Below are 16,565 nucleotides of genomic sequence, written 5' to 3'. Positions count from 1 at the left end.
TAATTGATAACTGATATATCACAATTAAATTAAATTAATATATATATATATAATTAATAAGTAAGCTAAATATACTTACAAATATAATTTTTAACATCAACTTATATATCATAAAAAATGCAAAACTAAAATAACACTAATCAAAATTTTTTTTGATAGTCAAATGATTAAAATTTTATTTACCGGTTCATTAGGTTAGCTAAAAATTGATTTTCTCAATTTAACATATATTAACTAGAACAAACAAACATCCAAAATTTATTAGAATATATATATATATATATATATATATATATATATATATTTGATTTTTTCTTCAAATCGTTGAAGTTAAAATATAAAAATAATGATGTCCAAGTCTAAATTAATTATTATTTTTAAATACAAGAATGTTATATTTAAAATTATTATTTTAAGCAAAAAATGTTATATTTAAAATTATTATTTATGCGCATGGTCCAAGAAAACTCTTAGTAGTTTGTATATAATGAGTAATTTCAGTTTTATCTTTCAATCAAAATATATATTATCTTAAGATTAGTTTTCTAACAACGAAATGAATTAGTTGGTTAAAAATAGAATATTATATGTTTGATAAACATGTTAATTATAGGAGAAAACTATCCCCATGCGTTTGGAACAATTAATAAAAGCTACATTAATATTTAGTGATGATAATAGCTTAATTAACTTCCTTTTTTTTTTATTTTTTTATTTTTTCAAAAAAAAAATAGCTTAATTAAGATTTAAAAGCATGCCAAAGAAAGCCAACATGCATGAGAGAATAAATGGTAATTTTTCTTATATAATCCTCATTGAATATGTTTTATGGGATTGCAGGTCTCCTTAATATCAAAGATTCAAAGTCACAACAAAAAGCAATGTCTCTCGTTAATCAAATAGTTGGCGAAGGAGCAGGTGACATCATAACTTAGCATGTTCTCAATTAATAAATATTTTCTTCTCTTCTACTTACTAGGACTTTGAATATGAATCGACCTGTCCTAGTTTCAAAAAGTGTTAGAAATATGAGTAAGACCGGACATTGATTTTAGGGGGAATATAATTTGATTTCTTACATTTAATGTTGTTGCAGTGGCGGATTTATGTGTGTGGAAAAACAAGATAAAATCAGGCATCACACTTGTAATGGCCACACTTATTTGGTTCCTACTGGAGATCATGGAGACTCGATTTTTACCCTTTCTATGTTCAATCTTATTACTCTTGATGCTTCTTTTGTTCCTCTGGGTCAAGTTTGGACAACTATTTTTCATTAGGTACTTACACACACACTCTTCTTTTTTAACGTAGGTGATCTGATCTAGCCCTTCTTATAACAAATATAACGCTATAACCTTAACGATATACATGCTGTAACATCTCAAATAGGAGACCTCTCACTCCCCAAGAAATTAGACAAGAAGATTCCCCCGTTAGAGCCTTATTTTCAAAGATCGAAAGCCTTCTCTTGATGCTTTACGAGATTGCATACGGGGAAGACATCAAAACCTTTCTCTCGGTGAATCTTCTTTACCACTCTATTTTTTCTAGTTTCCATAAAAGAAGCATTTGTTAATTTATTAAACGTATACAGGCCATCCTTTATGTGGCCATCGTAGACACTGTTGGGAGCTACATCAACCTCCTTACAATTTTGTATATATGTAAGAAAATGTCAAAATGACCGGACAACCTTTCATCTCATTCTCTCTCTTTTATTCTTAAAATTGTTTCAATACACACGCCTTTCAGGCTTAGTCTGCGCAATGACGATTCCAGTTTTGTACCTGCAATTTCAAGAGGTTATTGACAATTTCATTAGGGAGGTATCAGAAGAGAAGAACAAGTTACTTGAAGTACTCAAATCTAATGTTCTCAATAAAATTCCCAGGGCCACCAAGGAGGAATAGTACAAGGTCAATGGAGTTTACCCAAAGCAAGCCACATATTCTTTTTATATCTTCTCTCTGTGTCACTAACTGCTGGTTTATGTAGTAGTAAGTAGTGAAATTGGTAATGTTTGATATTGCAAGTCTAGCAATAAACTACTCAACAGTCTTATGGGTATGTTTGTGGTTGTATATTCGATTAAGATGTAGCTTCCATAAAAAAGACTTGAGTTTTGCTGATTTATGTTGCCAATTGCCATTGTGCTGAAATAATGATTTGGTTTTGAATAAGTGACATGTCATCATTTTATAGGTTTCCACAATGATATGTCATACTTTTAGAACCTTTATATTATGTTTCGAATAGTTTTTAGAGTCTTTACATGTTTAGGTACACTTTGGACGAATTTGGAGATTATGGAGTAAATTGGAGCTTAAAGAGAGGTGAAGCCGAAAAGATCAACTTGGTGTTGAACTATGAAGATGGTGTAGATTTTTACCAGCCTTGGTGTCGATCAACACCCATGTGTAGCAAACCGACATGATTTATCAATTTTCAAGAATTACAAAAAGGCCCAGAAGTTTTCAGTATTACAGAAGAATCCATGAACGTGTTTTACCTATATTAACTTATCTTAAACCATTTTTTAGGATACACTTTAATTATCTTAGAGATATTTTGTAGAGACAAGTCAAACCCCATTCAAATATTGATTTCGAACTTCTATATCTCTTACAAGTATCTTAATGCAATTTATTTAGGGTTTTCAAAGGATTTATAAATTGCTAGAATTAATTGATAGGGTTATTTTATATTCTTCATCTTGATTGTTCTTAGTGCTAGATCTGGATTGACAACCTAAAATCTAGATCATAGGATAATTGATAGATGCGAAAGCATTATTGATTGTCTGAATTAATCTTGATGAACTAAATAACTATATTGTTTAAAGATTTATTGAACTTGTCAAACCTGATCTTAATGCTTGTATGAACTGATTGATAGATGCGAAAGCATTATTGATTGTCTGAATTAATCTTGATGAACTAAATAACTATATTGTTTAAAGATTTATTGAACTTGTCAAACCTGATCTTAATGCTTGTATGAACTGATTGAATCTACAACTAAAATTGAATGAATTGATTGTTGTGATTTGAGTTCTAGAACTTTCTTCTCTTGTTTTTCTAGTGAACAAACATAGCGGATTCAAGTGATTGAAACAAATGTGATAACATATATAAGGTTTGTCGAGCATTCACGAGTAGTAGAATGGTGTTGGGACTATGGAGACTGTCGATCTCCAACTTGAATTGGGAGAGAATTCTCTTACCCGTGATTATTTTCTAGTGGATACTTCTCTCTAGTGGTGAAACTGGTATCGGCACTTTGGTTGCTGCCAGCCCAGTCATTTCCTAGAATAAGGGTTAGTATAGAGTAGAATATGTAAGTATTTTCTATAAGTAAAAAAACTATCACTGTTAGAAAAATAAAATTTTAGAAAATATATATTTCGGGAATGGATGGAGTATGATCTTTTGGTATTGAAAAACATATTATGTAGATGCGTAGTAGTTTCTTAAGCAATTAAATTAATTTGTAAGGTTATGGTCTTTTTAGCATGTTACACATGCATGACATGTTGAAAAGCTTATAAATGACAATTTAGCAAATGTTAGCATTTACATAGGGGTGTGAAAATGTATAAACACTACTAAAAAACTACCGCATAGTCACTACAACTTCGTGGCTATAGAGGAGAAATTCGTGGCTAGGGAGAAAAGAGCCACATTTTTGGAAAGGAAAATTACCGTGGCTATAGTCTCGTGGCTGGAATAAAAACGTGGCTTATCGTGGCTAGTAGCCACGCTTTTCCCACGCTTCTTTTCGTGGCTTTAATAGCCCTGGTAATAACTTCTTTAGCGTTGCTACTTTTAGTGGCTATAAAAGCCACGGTTATACCACTAATTTAAAGGGGCTGTGTTTGCCACGGTATTGCCACTATGTATTCGTGGCTTTACAAAGCCACAGTTTTGTTTTTTATTCACGTGGTATTGGTTAGCCACGTTAAAGCCACTTTCTATATTGTGGCTATTATATAACCATTTTCGTAAATGGTTTTCCTCTTTGATTTGTTTTAATTTGCCAAATTCAACAATTTATATTTCCATTCAAATATTAAAACATTGCACATATAATTAAAACATAAATTGCATATATATAAAAGAGTAGGTTCAATATTACACAAACATAGATAATTATACAAGGGAGAAGAGTTTTAAAGAGTCTAAGAAGACTCTACAAAAGATGAGCTAGAGTTTGATGAGCTTTGTTACAAAAGAGAAGACAGGAACCTACTTAAGGCTGAGGAGTTGGGGCTTTGGGCTGAGTAGAAGTATGTTCAGTAGGTGCTTGTGGGGGACGAAGCATTTGGAGGAGCTGATTGATTGCATCTCTTGTTGATGCAAACTCCTGCTTCATCTCGGACACATCCTGCTTCACCTCAGACACGTCCTCCCTCACACTTTGGAGGATTGTCTCAAGACCTCCCACACGCATCTCCAGCTCCAGGTTGCGGGCAAGACCATTAGGGACGTGTGAAGAAGGTGCTTGCTCCCTGTATTGGGCACTGCCGAGTCCATAAACATGCCCCCTCTTACCCTTAGCATTCTGTTGAACATAACAGAAATTTTTTTTTATAAAAGCTTTCTTCACTGTAAATAAACAGAACATGCACAGCTCTAAGTCATATCTAATTCTACCCGCAAATAACCAACCACATTCTTAAGCAGCTCTAAGTCATCCAATTCCACATACAAATCAGAACATAAAACAACTGAAACCTAGTGTATGAAAGATACCTTTAGATAAGCTTTGTTTATCTTGAGGCGAGAAGGAGTTGATGATGCACTTGGACTCCCGGGTGATCGGTCAGTGTTAGAGAGCTGTGTGGCTTCCAGCTCGGCTTGAGTAACCAGCTCTTCAGCACGGTAGTCCACAAAAGTCCCATCTGGTCTGGTGTGTGTCACCCTGACTAGGTCGGTGAATGATGGCCTCTCATTAGTACCAGAAGCCACCATCTGCAAAAAAGGAAAATAATTACAGTAGATTAGAAAAAAAAAGAAGAACAGTATTAAGAGTATAGACATGGAAAGATACCATGTTATACTCAATCCTTGCAAAAGACCGAGGTCCTGCATTATGCTTGTGGCAGCCTTTACCCACAGGATCAAACTTGCGAGATTTTGCAGCCTTCTTGCTCTTCTTTTAGCTGCATCGGTCGCCCAATGCTCCAACAGGAGTGTCCAGTCAGCTTCATTGATGTACTTTGGCTTCTTATGTTGCCTCTTCTTCTTGCTTATCCTTTCACCAATGGTTGTCCATGTTTCCTTCTTCCAAAGACCGTAGACTAAGTCATTAAACTCAGGGTCCCAATAGAAATTTTGCTACAAAAGAAAACAAAACAGTAAGCGATTTTAAAACATGTTAACGGCCTATACAATGTATACTAGTCACTTACCACAAACGTTTGCCACCATGATTCCCTCCTTTCATCAGGAACCTTCCTTCAACTCTTTCAAGGCCCCATGTAGTATGCTTGCCAAGTTGCCCGAATGAAAGAGTTGACACATGGGTCAATACCAAACCTAAAACGATAACCAACATCAGTAACAGAAACAATACATCACAAAAAATCCTAAAAAATAAACAATCATCGCTAACAATCCTAAACATAAACTATCCTAAGAAGTCACAGCCATAAAACAAATAACAGAAACTATTTTAGTCTAAGAAAGAGATGGAGACCAAATGTAATCTTACCATAAAGCTCCATTGATTTTATCTGGATGGAGATGAGGCTGTGCTAGCCTAGCAGGTGAATTGAGCATGGCATTGAGAGTCATCTGCGGGTAGCTATTGGAACGAGAAGAGGAAGCAGCATGGTTTGAAGCCGGTCCAGTAGCACCAGGAGGCATAGAAGCCAGTCCAGTAGCACCAGGAGGCATAGGAGGAGGTACTCTTGGTGAGTTCATCTGTTCACAACCAATGAAAAAGAAACATTAGTATACAAGCAAATATAAACAGAGACAAAGCGAAATAAAAGAGACAGAGAGAATAACATGAGAAATTTAAACACTTTTTGGTCACAAGAACACTAACTAGACAGAGAGAAAACCCCTAATCGAAACCTTAGATTGCATGTGAAAGCGAAACCCTAGATTGGAACGAAATCGAAACCTTAGATTGCATGTGAAATCAAAACCCTAGATTGGAAAGAAATCGAAACACACACACAAGTAAAAAATTAAAAAGCCCCATAAAATAAAGAAATTGAAACCCTAGAACATCTAATCGATTCGGGATCCTAAGGTTTCTGATTTAGCGGAGGAGAGAAAGGGGTTACCTTGAGAGATGAGAGACGAGAGACAGGAGACGGTGAGGCTTGGAATGGGAGACGGCGAGACTTGAACCAGAGAAGACGACGCGTTTCGTCAGTCGCGAGTCGAGAGAGAGTTTCGGTTTCTTTTTTGTGCCAAGTGTTGGAAGAAAGAGGAAAACCGATATAAAACCCTTTCAGCAAAGCCACGAAAACAGCGTGGCCAATTGTGGCTCGGTTTTAGCAATAACCGCGAAATGTCAAATAATTGGAGCCACAACCGAATAAATTGGAGGCAAACCAATTGGCAAACCAAAATTTCAACATAGCCACGATATTGCCATGAAAATTCAGAGGCTGTTCTTTAATATAAACCGCGAAACCAAAAATAATTGGAGCCAAAACCAAATACATTGGAGGCAAACCAATTGGTTTTTTCCAATTTTCACATAGCCACTGTACAGCCACGAAATAAGCGTGGCTATTTTCAAAACCCGAAGCCACAAACATCTAACCCCTAAACTATAATCCCTAAACCCTCTTCCTTCAACCTTATACTCACACAACAACTTACATACATATTCCAAAAATCTTACAATCTATTTTAAAACCTTACAATATTTTTTAAAACCATATATTTTACAACCTTACCATTTATTTTACATCTCACAATATATTTTACAACAATATATTTTATAACCTTCCAACTTATTTTACAACCTTACAACTTATTTTTCAACCTTAAAACATATCTTACTACCTTAAACACATATTTTACAATCTTGGAATATATTTTTCTATTCTGAATCATCATCTGAATCACGGTCTGCTTCTACATCACCATCAGATACATATTCATCGTTTGGAGGATTCACCGGAGCAATATCATAATCAGACACATCATCAACAACATGTGTCTCCACCCATAACAATGAACTTTCAGCAACCTGATCACATTTATCATCTTGCCATGCCGTTAACGCAATTTCTTATGTTTCATGGATTCCTCGGGGAATAATTTTTGCGCATGCCCACCAGTCATCGATTGATTGTCGACGTACCCGTGGATAAGGAATAAAACATGCTTGATCACAATTACTTGTTTATAGTACAATAACATCATAGTTTCATCAATAATATCAAATCCCAAAGAAATAATTATATGTTTTTCACTTACCTGGTAATACAAAAGGATCATATTTTGCATATTGTCTTCGTGGTGAGACATCAACAAGACCAAAAGGATGTATTCTCTCATACCGCGATTTGCTGTGTTGTCAAACCACAAACATTTAAAAACCATTACTTTCAAGCCAACATCACCATGATACTCCACCATCATGATCTCTTGTACAAGGCCATAGTAGTCTGTCTCGTTGGTTCCAGGTACACATACACTATAATGTTGAGTTCTCTTATTTTGACCATGGTTATGAGTGTGAAAAGTGTATCCACGTGTGTGGTATATTGGCCAAGACCTGTAACTACGCCTAGGACCTTGTACAAAATCCAACATCCACATAGGAAATGTGTAAAACTGAGTCGCATCATTAATCTGTAATACAATAACATTGTTATAAAATACAAATTTAATTAAAAAAATTGTGAAACTTTATAATACAAAACAATAACTCACATAGTCTTTGCACCAATCAGCAAATTTGGCGTCTTTCGCTTTTTGCATTGCAGCTGGAGTAATATCATGAACATTTAACGTCATATATTCTTCAAACATCCTGCACATATTAAAATCATAATTATGTAACTAGAAATATGTATTTATATTATATTTTCCATAATATTAAATTACCTTTCATATGGAGCAAATGTTTCACAGTTGAGCATCATAAATGTCTGAAGAACGATGTTATCTCCATCATTCAACCAACCAGTTGAGCATTGACCACTAATTCTCCCTTCATGGTAAAACAAGGGTGGTACATCCGGATAATTATATGTGAAATGAATATCATTCGGACCTTATGGAATGCTCATGATTTCAGGATGCCCAAAAAAATTTGAGGAAGCATTAAAAATCTCTTCATTTATCCATTGTGCAACTATTGAACCTGCAATGCGTGCTTTGTTTTTGACCATCTGCTTCAAATGATACATGTATCTTTCAAATACATACATCCACCTAAAATGGACAGGACCACCTAAGGCTACCTCATCTGGGAGGTGCACAAGAAGATGTTCCATAACATCGAAGAACGATGGAGGAAATATTTTTTCCAAGTTACAAAGCTTCACACCGATATTTGCCTTTAATAGGCCAACATCTGACTCTTTCAAAATCTTCGAAGAGATATCTCGGAAGAAGAGGGCAATATCTGTAAACAAAATATTTAAGTTAATTATAGCATCAATTATAGTAAATTATAAAATGATACAAACAAATAAATACCTGTGATCGCTGTGTTAAAATTTTTGGGAAGGAGTTCAGCGAAAGCAAATGGATATAGTCGTTCCATTATGACATGACAATCATGACTTTTTAGTTCATGTAGCTTTAAATTGTTTTCGTCAATACATCGACTAAATTTCGAGGCGTATCCATCGGGAAATTTTATGTCATTTTTCAACCAGAGAAGAAATTCTCGTTTTCCCGCATTAGGCAGCCTGAATATTGGCACATGCATCGTTCCATCCTCTTTCATCTCTAAATCCCGCCTTTTGCATAGTCCTGGAAGATCCAATCTGCTTTTGATGTTCTCTTTCGTCTTTCCAGGAGCATTTAACAATGTGTTCGTCAGGTTGTCGAAGAAGTTTTTCTCAATATGCATGAAATCAAGGCTATGCCGAAGAAGATGATTTTCCCAATACGGTAACTCCCAGAAGATACTCTTCTTTACCCAATTGTGAGTAACTCCGTATCCAGATATTGTCCATTCCCTCCACATTTCACAGATGTTGATAAACCTTCGATATTATTTATCCTTTCATGCAATATTTCTTCTCCGGTCAACCACGGTGGAGGAGGATCTAAAACTGTTTTTCCCCGTCTAAATGCTTGAGTGTTTTTCCAGTAAGGATGATCTGCATCTAAGAACCTTCTGTGGCAATCAAACCAACTATGTTTCCTTCCTTTAGATAACCAGAATGCACCAGTCTCATCTTGACAATATGGACACGCCAACCGACCATGAGTCGTCCAACATCAAAGCATTCCATAAGCTGGAAAATCGCTTATCGTCCACATCAAAACTGCTCGCATTTTGAATCTTTCTTTCATTAAAATATCATATGCCTCCACACCATCCCTCCATAACATCTGTAATTCTTCAATCAATGGTTGAAGGTAAATATCTAAGCTTTTACTTGGATGTTTGGGCCCCGGAATTAGCACCGAAAGGTAACGGAATTCTCTTTTCATACACATTCCCGGCGGCAAATTGTATGGAGTTACAATAATGGGCCAAAGGGAATGTGCTTCCCCATTCATACCAATCGGATTAAATCCATCTGTTCATAAGCATAGATAAATATTCCGGCTTTCATCAGCAAATCCAGGATATACCTCATTAAAATGTTTCCACGCTATAGCATCAGATGGGTGATGCATTTCGCCTTCCGGAGTCACATGTTCCTTATGCCACCGCATATTGGAAGCTGTCACCTCAAGTTGGTATAGACGTTTCTGACGATCTGCAATAGGCATGTAAAACATTTTCTGCTTTGGCTTGTTTTTTTCCTTTTCCATTGTTCGGATGGTAGCGATCTTCTCCACAAAACCTACAACTAATCACATCTTCCTTCCAAAATAGCATACAATTCTTCACACAAACATCAATCTTCTGAACGGGTAAACCAAGCCCTCGTGTCAGTTTCTTTGTCTCGTAATATGTTGCTGGAGCATTATTCGGCTGCGGAAGCATTTTTTAAAATACTTCAGATATCTCATCTACACAAGTTTCCGCCAAATTATAATCCGTCTTCATTTTCAACATCCGCGAAGCAAGAGACAACTGAGTTATTCCGTCTGCACACCCTTCGTAGAGAGGTTGACTGGCAGCTTCAAATGCTTCAAAAACATTATCACGATATGGCTCTGCCACGTCCATCTCTGCTATAGGTTTCGATATGTATGGTGGCGCAATGTCCGCTGGTACTTCTAAATTATCTTGGTAGTGATCTTCATGAGCATTCCAAGTAGGATTTTCCCACATTTCTTCTTCACCCGTTGAATGATTCGCTCCAGAACTCTCACCAACAGTGTGGAATTTCTCTCCATGACTCGTCCAAACATAATAATTTCCCTTAAAACCGTATAAGAATAGATATCTTGAAACAACTTGTGCATCTTGTTGCTTCACATTTTTTCATCGACCACACGGACACAATAATGTTTGTCGCTCTTCATAATCGGCTTGATTACACGCAAATTGAAGAAATGCATTAATGCCTCCAAGAAATACTTCTGAAACAGAATTACTCTGAGGATCAATCCTTTGATCCATCCACTCTCTTGAATAAAAGTAGAAAGACATTTTAGAAAATTTGGTTGAAGAACAAAAGTTCTAAATGTCTCATACGGGAAGAGTATATATGTTCGAAATTAGCCACGCCACAGCCACCTAAAATTCGTGACTTTCTAAAAAATATCACTACCAAACGAATCTTTCTCTGTTTTGGTCTGCATAGAGTTAATATAGTCACGGCATAGCCATGACAAAAGCGTGGCTTTGTACACTGTTGCATAAAACACTGGCGTTTTGATGTCGGCACAAAAAAACAAGACATAGCCACGACGTTTTAAAGTGGTTAGTTCGTTGCTGTGTTGCTTGCCACGTTATATTCGTTGCTAAACCGTGGCTATGATAGCCTCGTTTTTTTTTCGTGACTACTTCATGGCTTTATTTTGGGTTTACCGTGGCTATATCATTTCGTGGCCTTAACGTAGCATTTTCGTAGCTTTTTTTTATAGCCACGGTTTTGTAGTGGCACTTCCGTGGTTATGCGGTAGATTTCTACTAGTGAAATTTAATAGATCAAACTAACACAATCCAAACCATAGATTTTAATAGGCAGAAAATTGGGTGTAAATAGATTAATAGATAAAACGGGTTAATGTATCTTGTTTGGATTGAATAGATAATGAGTTATTTAAAACCAAACCAATAAAGTTTATAACCCGCATAAACAATTAAATATATAACCAAAAAAATTACCAAACCAAATTTCTATCAATTTCACTAAACCAAGCTTTATCTTTTTTTTTAGACAAACATTCTTTTATATTGATATAAACCAATGTGATCCTCATGGAGGAAGTTAACAATAGAATTCGGTACATAATAATGAAATATGTAACCATCATCAATAGACGTTACTGTTCTGCAACCTTGTTGTTGTTCCGTGAAGTCCAAGTAAACACCCAATCTTTAAACCGATCCCGCCATACAAGGATTTCTCTTATCTAATTGCTGTTTCTGAAGCTTCGTTTGCGACCCATCACTAAATCATGGAGCTGTTGACATCACCTTCAAATATTATTTTGTAAAACCTTTTGCCCAAGCACCTTCCATTGCTAATAACAACGCTTGCAAGGTGCAACTCCGCTTCCAAATCCATGAGCCACTTGACCCGCACCTTGATAACTTCCAAAAGAATCCCTAATGATCCAACCTGCTCGTGCTCGAGTATTAATAGATGACCATCCTCCATCATAGTTGCACTTCACGTAGCCATCCATCCGCCGGTGTTCTCCAACGTGAAAATACCGTACCTTGATTGTTGACACGACGACCCATTGTTTGTTTTTGCAGTGCCATACTCCACTCACTAACCAAGCTTTATCTATTTTTCTCATATATCTAGATAAATTTTAACCAACAATCTAAACCTAAATTTCTCAAATGTATATATATATATATATATATATTATATTTGGTTATTTATATATTGGTTGTTCTATATAAACATTATATTTGGTTGTTTTAGATAACCAAATCTAAACATGTTTTTTCGCCAACCGTTAAATTGAGTTTTTTGTTAAAACAGTAAATCATATTTTCACCAAAATCACAAATCATGTTTTCTCGACAAAAACACAAAATTATGTTTTTCGCCAAAATAGCAAAATCGAGTTTTTTTTCAACCAAAATCGCAAAAAAAAAAAAAAACGATTTTCCCACCAAAATCACAAAATCGTGTTTTCTAGCATCAAAAATTATGTTTTCTCTCAAAAAAAAAAAAAAAAAATCAATTTCCCACAAAAATATCAAAATCATGTTTTCTTGCCAAAATGCAACATAGATGAATGAGAAATAATGAAGCATTGAAAAAGATGAATGGGAAATAAAATATTAGTTTGAAAATTAAGAAGGAAACGAATCTGTATATGAAACTTTACAGTTGTATTCATACTTTGTATATAGATACATATAATGTATATACTGTTATGGAAAGAAATCAGCTGAGAAAGGTATACTGTTGACCAAAAAAAGATAATGAATTTCAACTTAAGAATATACCGAGTAATCAGATTTTTGCATTCCAATGTTGGGTATATATGCATGCTATTCTCAACAACTTAAGAATACACTGAGTTCATATTTACATAACGTGAGTACGCATGTCTGTATATGTCTATGCTTGCTGTTTTGTTTGTTTCACTTTTAACGTTGCTTGTGATTTCTCATCACTCTAGAATTTGTTTGTTTTCTAGTTATATTTTGTATTCATGTGTAGCTTGTAAATATGTAATATGTTTAGAATGTTTCTTCTTCACAGATTTGAAGCGACTATATTTTGTTGAAGGACAATATAGGTGTAAATCGTTCGTATATAAGGAGTAAAGTTCAACTTTCAGCCACTCAATAAAATTGTCTTTTAAGATTAGTTATCTAACAACGAAATGAATTGGTTGGTTGAACAAAATTGAATTTTATATGTTTCTATGACAATTTAATTAGGAGGGAATGAGATCCATGCATTTGCAACAATTAATTAGAGATGCCATAAGTTTTAGCCATTATAATAGCTTAATTAAGAGTTATAGCATGCCAAAGAAATCCGACATCCATGAGAGACTAAATGGCAATTACACTTACAACATCCTGATTGACGATGTTTTATGGAGATGCAGGTCCCCTTAATACTATAATCACGACAAAAAGCAATGTCTCTCGTGGATCAAATGCTTGGCGAAGGTGCAGGTGACATTATAATAATCTACTTATCATGTTTTTAATTAAAATATCGCTTTCTTCTCTTCTACTTACAAGGAATTTGAATATGAATGAACATGACAAGTTTCACATATGTAAGAATATGAGTAAGACCTGACATTGAGTTTACGGGGAATATAAATTGGATTTTTACATTTAGATTGACACATTTGGAATATTGTTTCAGTAGCGGATTTATCTGTGTGGAAAAACAAGATAACATCAGGAATCACACTTGTAATGGCCACACTTATCTGGTTCCAGTTTGAGATCATGGAGACTGAACCTGTACCCTTTCTATGTTCGATCTTGTTACTCCTGACGCTGCTTCTCTTCATCTGGGTCAAGTATGGACATCACCTTTTCACTTGGTATTTACCCCTTATACACTCTCTCGTCTTATTTTTTCTTTATAACATAAGTGATCCGGATCTAGCGCTTATAAGAAAAAAACCATAAGCTTAATTATATATACGCTATGATATCTCAAACAGGATACCTCCCACTCCCGAAGAGCTCCAACAAGAAGATTCCCCAGTTAGAGCCTTACTTTCAGAGATCGAAGGTCTTCTCTTGATGCTGTACGAGATTGCATATGGGGAAGACATCAAAACCTTTATATGGGTTAATCTTTGCTACCATTAACAATATCTATTTTCTAGCTTCCATAAAAGAATCCTTTGTTTATTTATTAAACTTTCAATGTATGGCAGGCCATCCTTTATGTGGCCATCATATACACCATTGGGAGCTACATCAACCTCCTCACAATTTTTTATATATGTAAGTAGATCTCCCTATTACCTTACAACCTGCCATCTAATTCTCTCTCTTTTATTTCCTAATATTGATTCGATAAACACACCTTCCAGGCTTGGTCTGCTTGCTAACGATTCCAGTTATGTACCTGCAATATCAAGAGGTCGTTGACGATTTCATTGGAGAGGTATCAGAAATGAAGAACAAGACACTTCAATTATTAAACTGTAGGGCCACCAAGAAGAAGAAGAAGTTGTACTAGGTCATGTGATTTTGCGGTATACTAAAGCAAACCGTATATGCTTTATTATCATTGTTGAGCTAATTTGATTTAGTAGGGATAATTGGACACTGTATCATTTTAGTATTTAAAAATCCGTAGATGATTATAAAAGGCTTAAATCTGAAACTTGCAATGCTAATATTAAGGAAACAATCTAGATAATGAACCAGCTCACTAGAATGAAAATCTTATTATATAAAGTTTGGTTCTTCAAAGTTGCTAATTAACATGACGATGACACATGTCAATTAAAAATTTAAGATGATGACATGTGTTAAAATATATCATAATTAATAATATAAATATAATAAGATAATAACACAAAAAATTATTTAATGCTAATTTTCCTTTTTATAAATACTAAACAAAGATAATAATAGCAAAAGGTTATTTGATGGTTTTTAGTTGACAATAATTTTTTTTTCTAATTTTTTTTTCCTTTTTACAATTACTAAACAAAAAATATGTATAATAATTTACTTAATACTAATTTCCGTTTTGTAAAATCGTCTTTTAAAATACTAAATAAAGATAACAGAAAAAGATTATTTGATAGTTTTTTTAGTTGACAGTAATTTCATTTTTATTTTTTTTTCCTTTTTACAATTCCTAAAAAAATATGTATAATAATTTACTTAATACTAATTTTCGTTCTCTAAAATAAAAAAAAAATATAATTTTGAAAATTTGTTTGAAAGTAATTATTCGTTTATAAAATCTTCTACAAAAAAGAACTGTTAAAGAGTGTTTAATTGTAGTTTTTTTTTCAAATCTAAAAAAAGTAAAATAAGTATTTCAAATATTTTCATATAATAATAGACTCCATTATTTAAATAGTAAATTTTCTGTTTAAGAAATCATAATCCAATTGGATTACAATTTTTTTTTGTAACTGAAAGGATTACAATTATTCACATCTATATATAAGATTAAAATCTCCTATATTTTGTCACCAAACATAATTGCTTAATATATCATAATTAATAATATAAGTATAATAAGATAATAACACAAGAATTATTTAATAGTAATTTTCCTTTTTTAAAATCATAAACAAAGATAATAGCAAAAGATTATTTGATAGTTTTTAGTTCACAATAATTTCCTTTTTCTAATTTTTTTTCCTTTTTTTTTTTGATGAAATTTTCAATTTATTGATCAACGTTGGAAAAGTGCTAACATGACTGTGTTTTCTTTAAAACTAATGTAATAAAAGGGTACGCTACGCTATCGCAGCTCTGTTGGCTTCCTATGCCATGTGAGCTTCCTTTTTAATAGTAATTTTCCTTTTTTAATAGTAATTTTCCTTTTTTAAAATCATAAACAAAGATAATAGCAAAAGATTATTTGATAGTTTTTAGTTCACAATAATTTTCCTTTTTCTAATTTTTTTTCCTTTTTACAATTCTTAAACAAAAAAAAATTATAATAATTTACTTAATACTAATTTTCGTTTTCTAAAATCATAAAGAAAATATAATTGTAAAAATTTGTTTGATAGTAATTATCTTTTTATAAAATCTTCTACAAAATAAAATTGTTAAAGGCTGTTTAATTGTAGTTTTCTTTTTTCTTCAAATCTAAACAAAAAATGTAAAACAAGTATTTCAAATATTTTCAAATAATAATAAACTTTCTTATTAAAATAGTAAATTTTATGTTTAAGAAATCATAATCCAAAAAGGATTACAATTATTCTTTTTTTTTGTAACTGAAAGGATTACAGTAAGAACTATAAAGTCTCCGATCATAAATTTCAGATAAGAGTAATTGAGAGAACAACAACTGCATATGTGTGAAACAACCATTACCTCAAATACTTTGTGAAATTTTTTTGATTTCAACTACAAAGATTTTGCTCAACTTAAAGATACAAGAAACTATTAATTTGATGATAACATTCATGCATTTATATACATATATATATATATATATATAAGCTTTTTTTGTTACAGATGTGTAATTAGTATATCGATAATATGGAAAAGCTGATGTTCAAATAATTACTCTAACTTAATTATGAAGGAGGTATTTTTCTATAAATAACTGTAGCACTTTTTCTTTATGAATTATTAGTCCA

At 33.4% G+C, this 16,565-nt stretch overlaps 2 protein-coding genes across 2 annotated transcripts; both read left to right on the top strand.

Annotated features, from left to right (window-relative positions):
• Positions 1 to 754: 754 nt before the first annotated feature.
• On the top strand, positions 755 to 2,792 carry LOC106380307 (reticulon-like protein B15). Its single transcript, XM_048749160.1, has 6 exons — positions 755 to 791; positions 841 to 918; positions 1,097 to 1,166; positions 1,393 to 1,522; positions 1,598 to 1,667; positions 1,756 to 2,792. The coding sequence occupies exons 1-6, from the start codon at positions 755 to 757 to the stop codon at positions 1,911 to 1,913; spliced, it is 543 nt and encodes a 180-aa protein (XP_048605117.1). The 3' UTR covers positions 1,914 to 2,792.
• Positions 2,793 to 12,585: 9,793 nt separating this feature from the next.
• On the top strand, positions 12,586 to 14,655 carry LOC106381926 (reticulon-like protein B15). The gene is made up of 5 exons (XM_022695537.2): positions 12,586 to 13,431; positions 13,631 to 13,814; positions 13,938 to 14,067; positions 14,157 to 14,226; positions 14,316 to 14,655. The coding sequence occupies exons 1-5, from the start codon at positions 13,395 to 13,397 to the stop codon at positions 14,462 to 14,464; spliced, it is 570 nt and encodes a 189-aa protein (XP_022551258.1). The 5' UTR covers positions 12,586 to 13,394; the 3' UTR covers positions 14,465 to 14,655.
• Positions 14,656 to 16,565: the final 1,910 nt, after the last annotated feature.

This window comes from Brassica napus, chromosome C2, assembly GCF_020379485.1.
Source record: "Brassica napus cultivar Da-Ae chromosome C2, Da-Ae, whole genome shotgun sequence".
Lineage (NCBI taxonomy): Eukaryota > Viridiplantae > Streptophyta > Magnoliopsida > Brassicales > Brassicaceae > Brassica > Brassica napus.
The sequence above is the reverse complement of the archived record's forward strand: the minus strand, read 5'-3'. Positions and strand labels throughout refer to the sequence as shown.

Coding starts and splice junctions, on each gene's coding strand:
- LOC106381926 (XM_022695537.2), top strand. CDS start 13,395: ATGTCTCTCGTGGATCAAATGCTTGGCGAAGGTGCAG. Junction 13,815..13,937: donor GGACATCACCTTTTCACTTG/GTATTTACCCCT, acceptor TATCTCAAACAG/GATACCTCCCACTCCCGAAG. Junction 14,227..14,315: donor CCTCACAATTTTTTATATAT/GTAAGTAGATCT, acceptor CACACCTTCCAG/GCTTGGTCTGCTTGCTAACG.
- LOC106380307 (XM_048749160.1), top strand. CDS start 755: ATGCCAAAGAAAGCCAACATGCATGAGAGAATAAATG. Junction 792..840: donor CATGCATGAGAGAATAAATG/GTAATTTTTCTT, acceptor ATGGGATTGCAG/GTCTCCTTAATATCAAAGAT. Junction 1,668..1,755: donor CCTTACAATTTTGTATATAT/GTAAGAAAATGT, acceptor CACGCCTTTCAG/GCTTAGTCTGCGCAATGACG.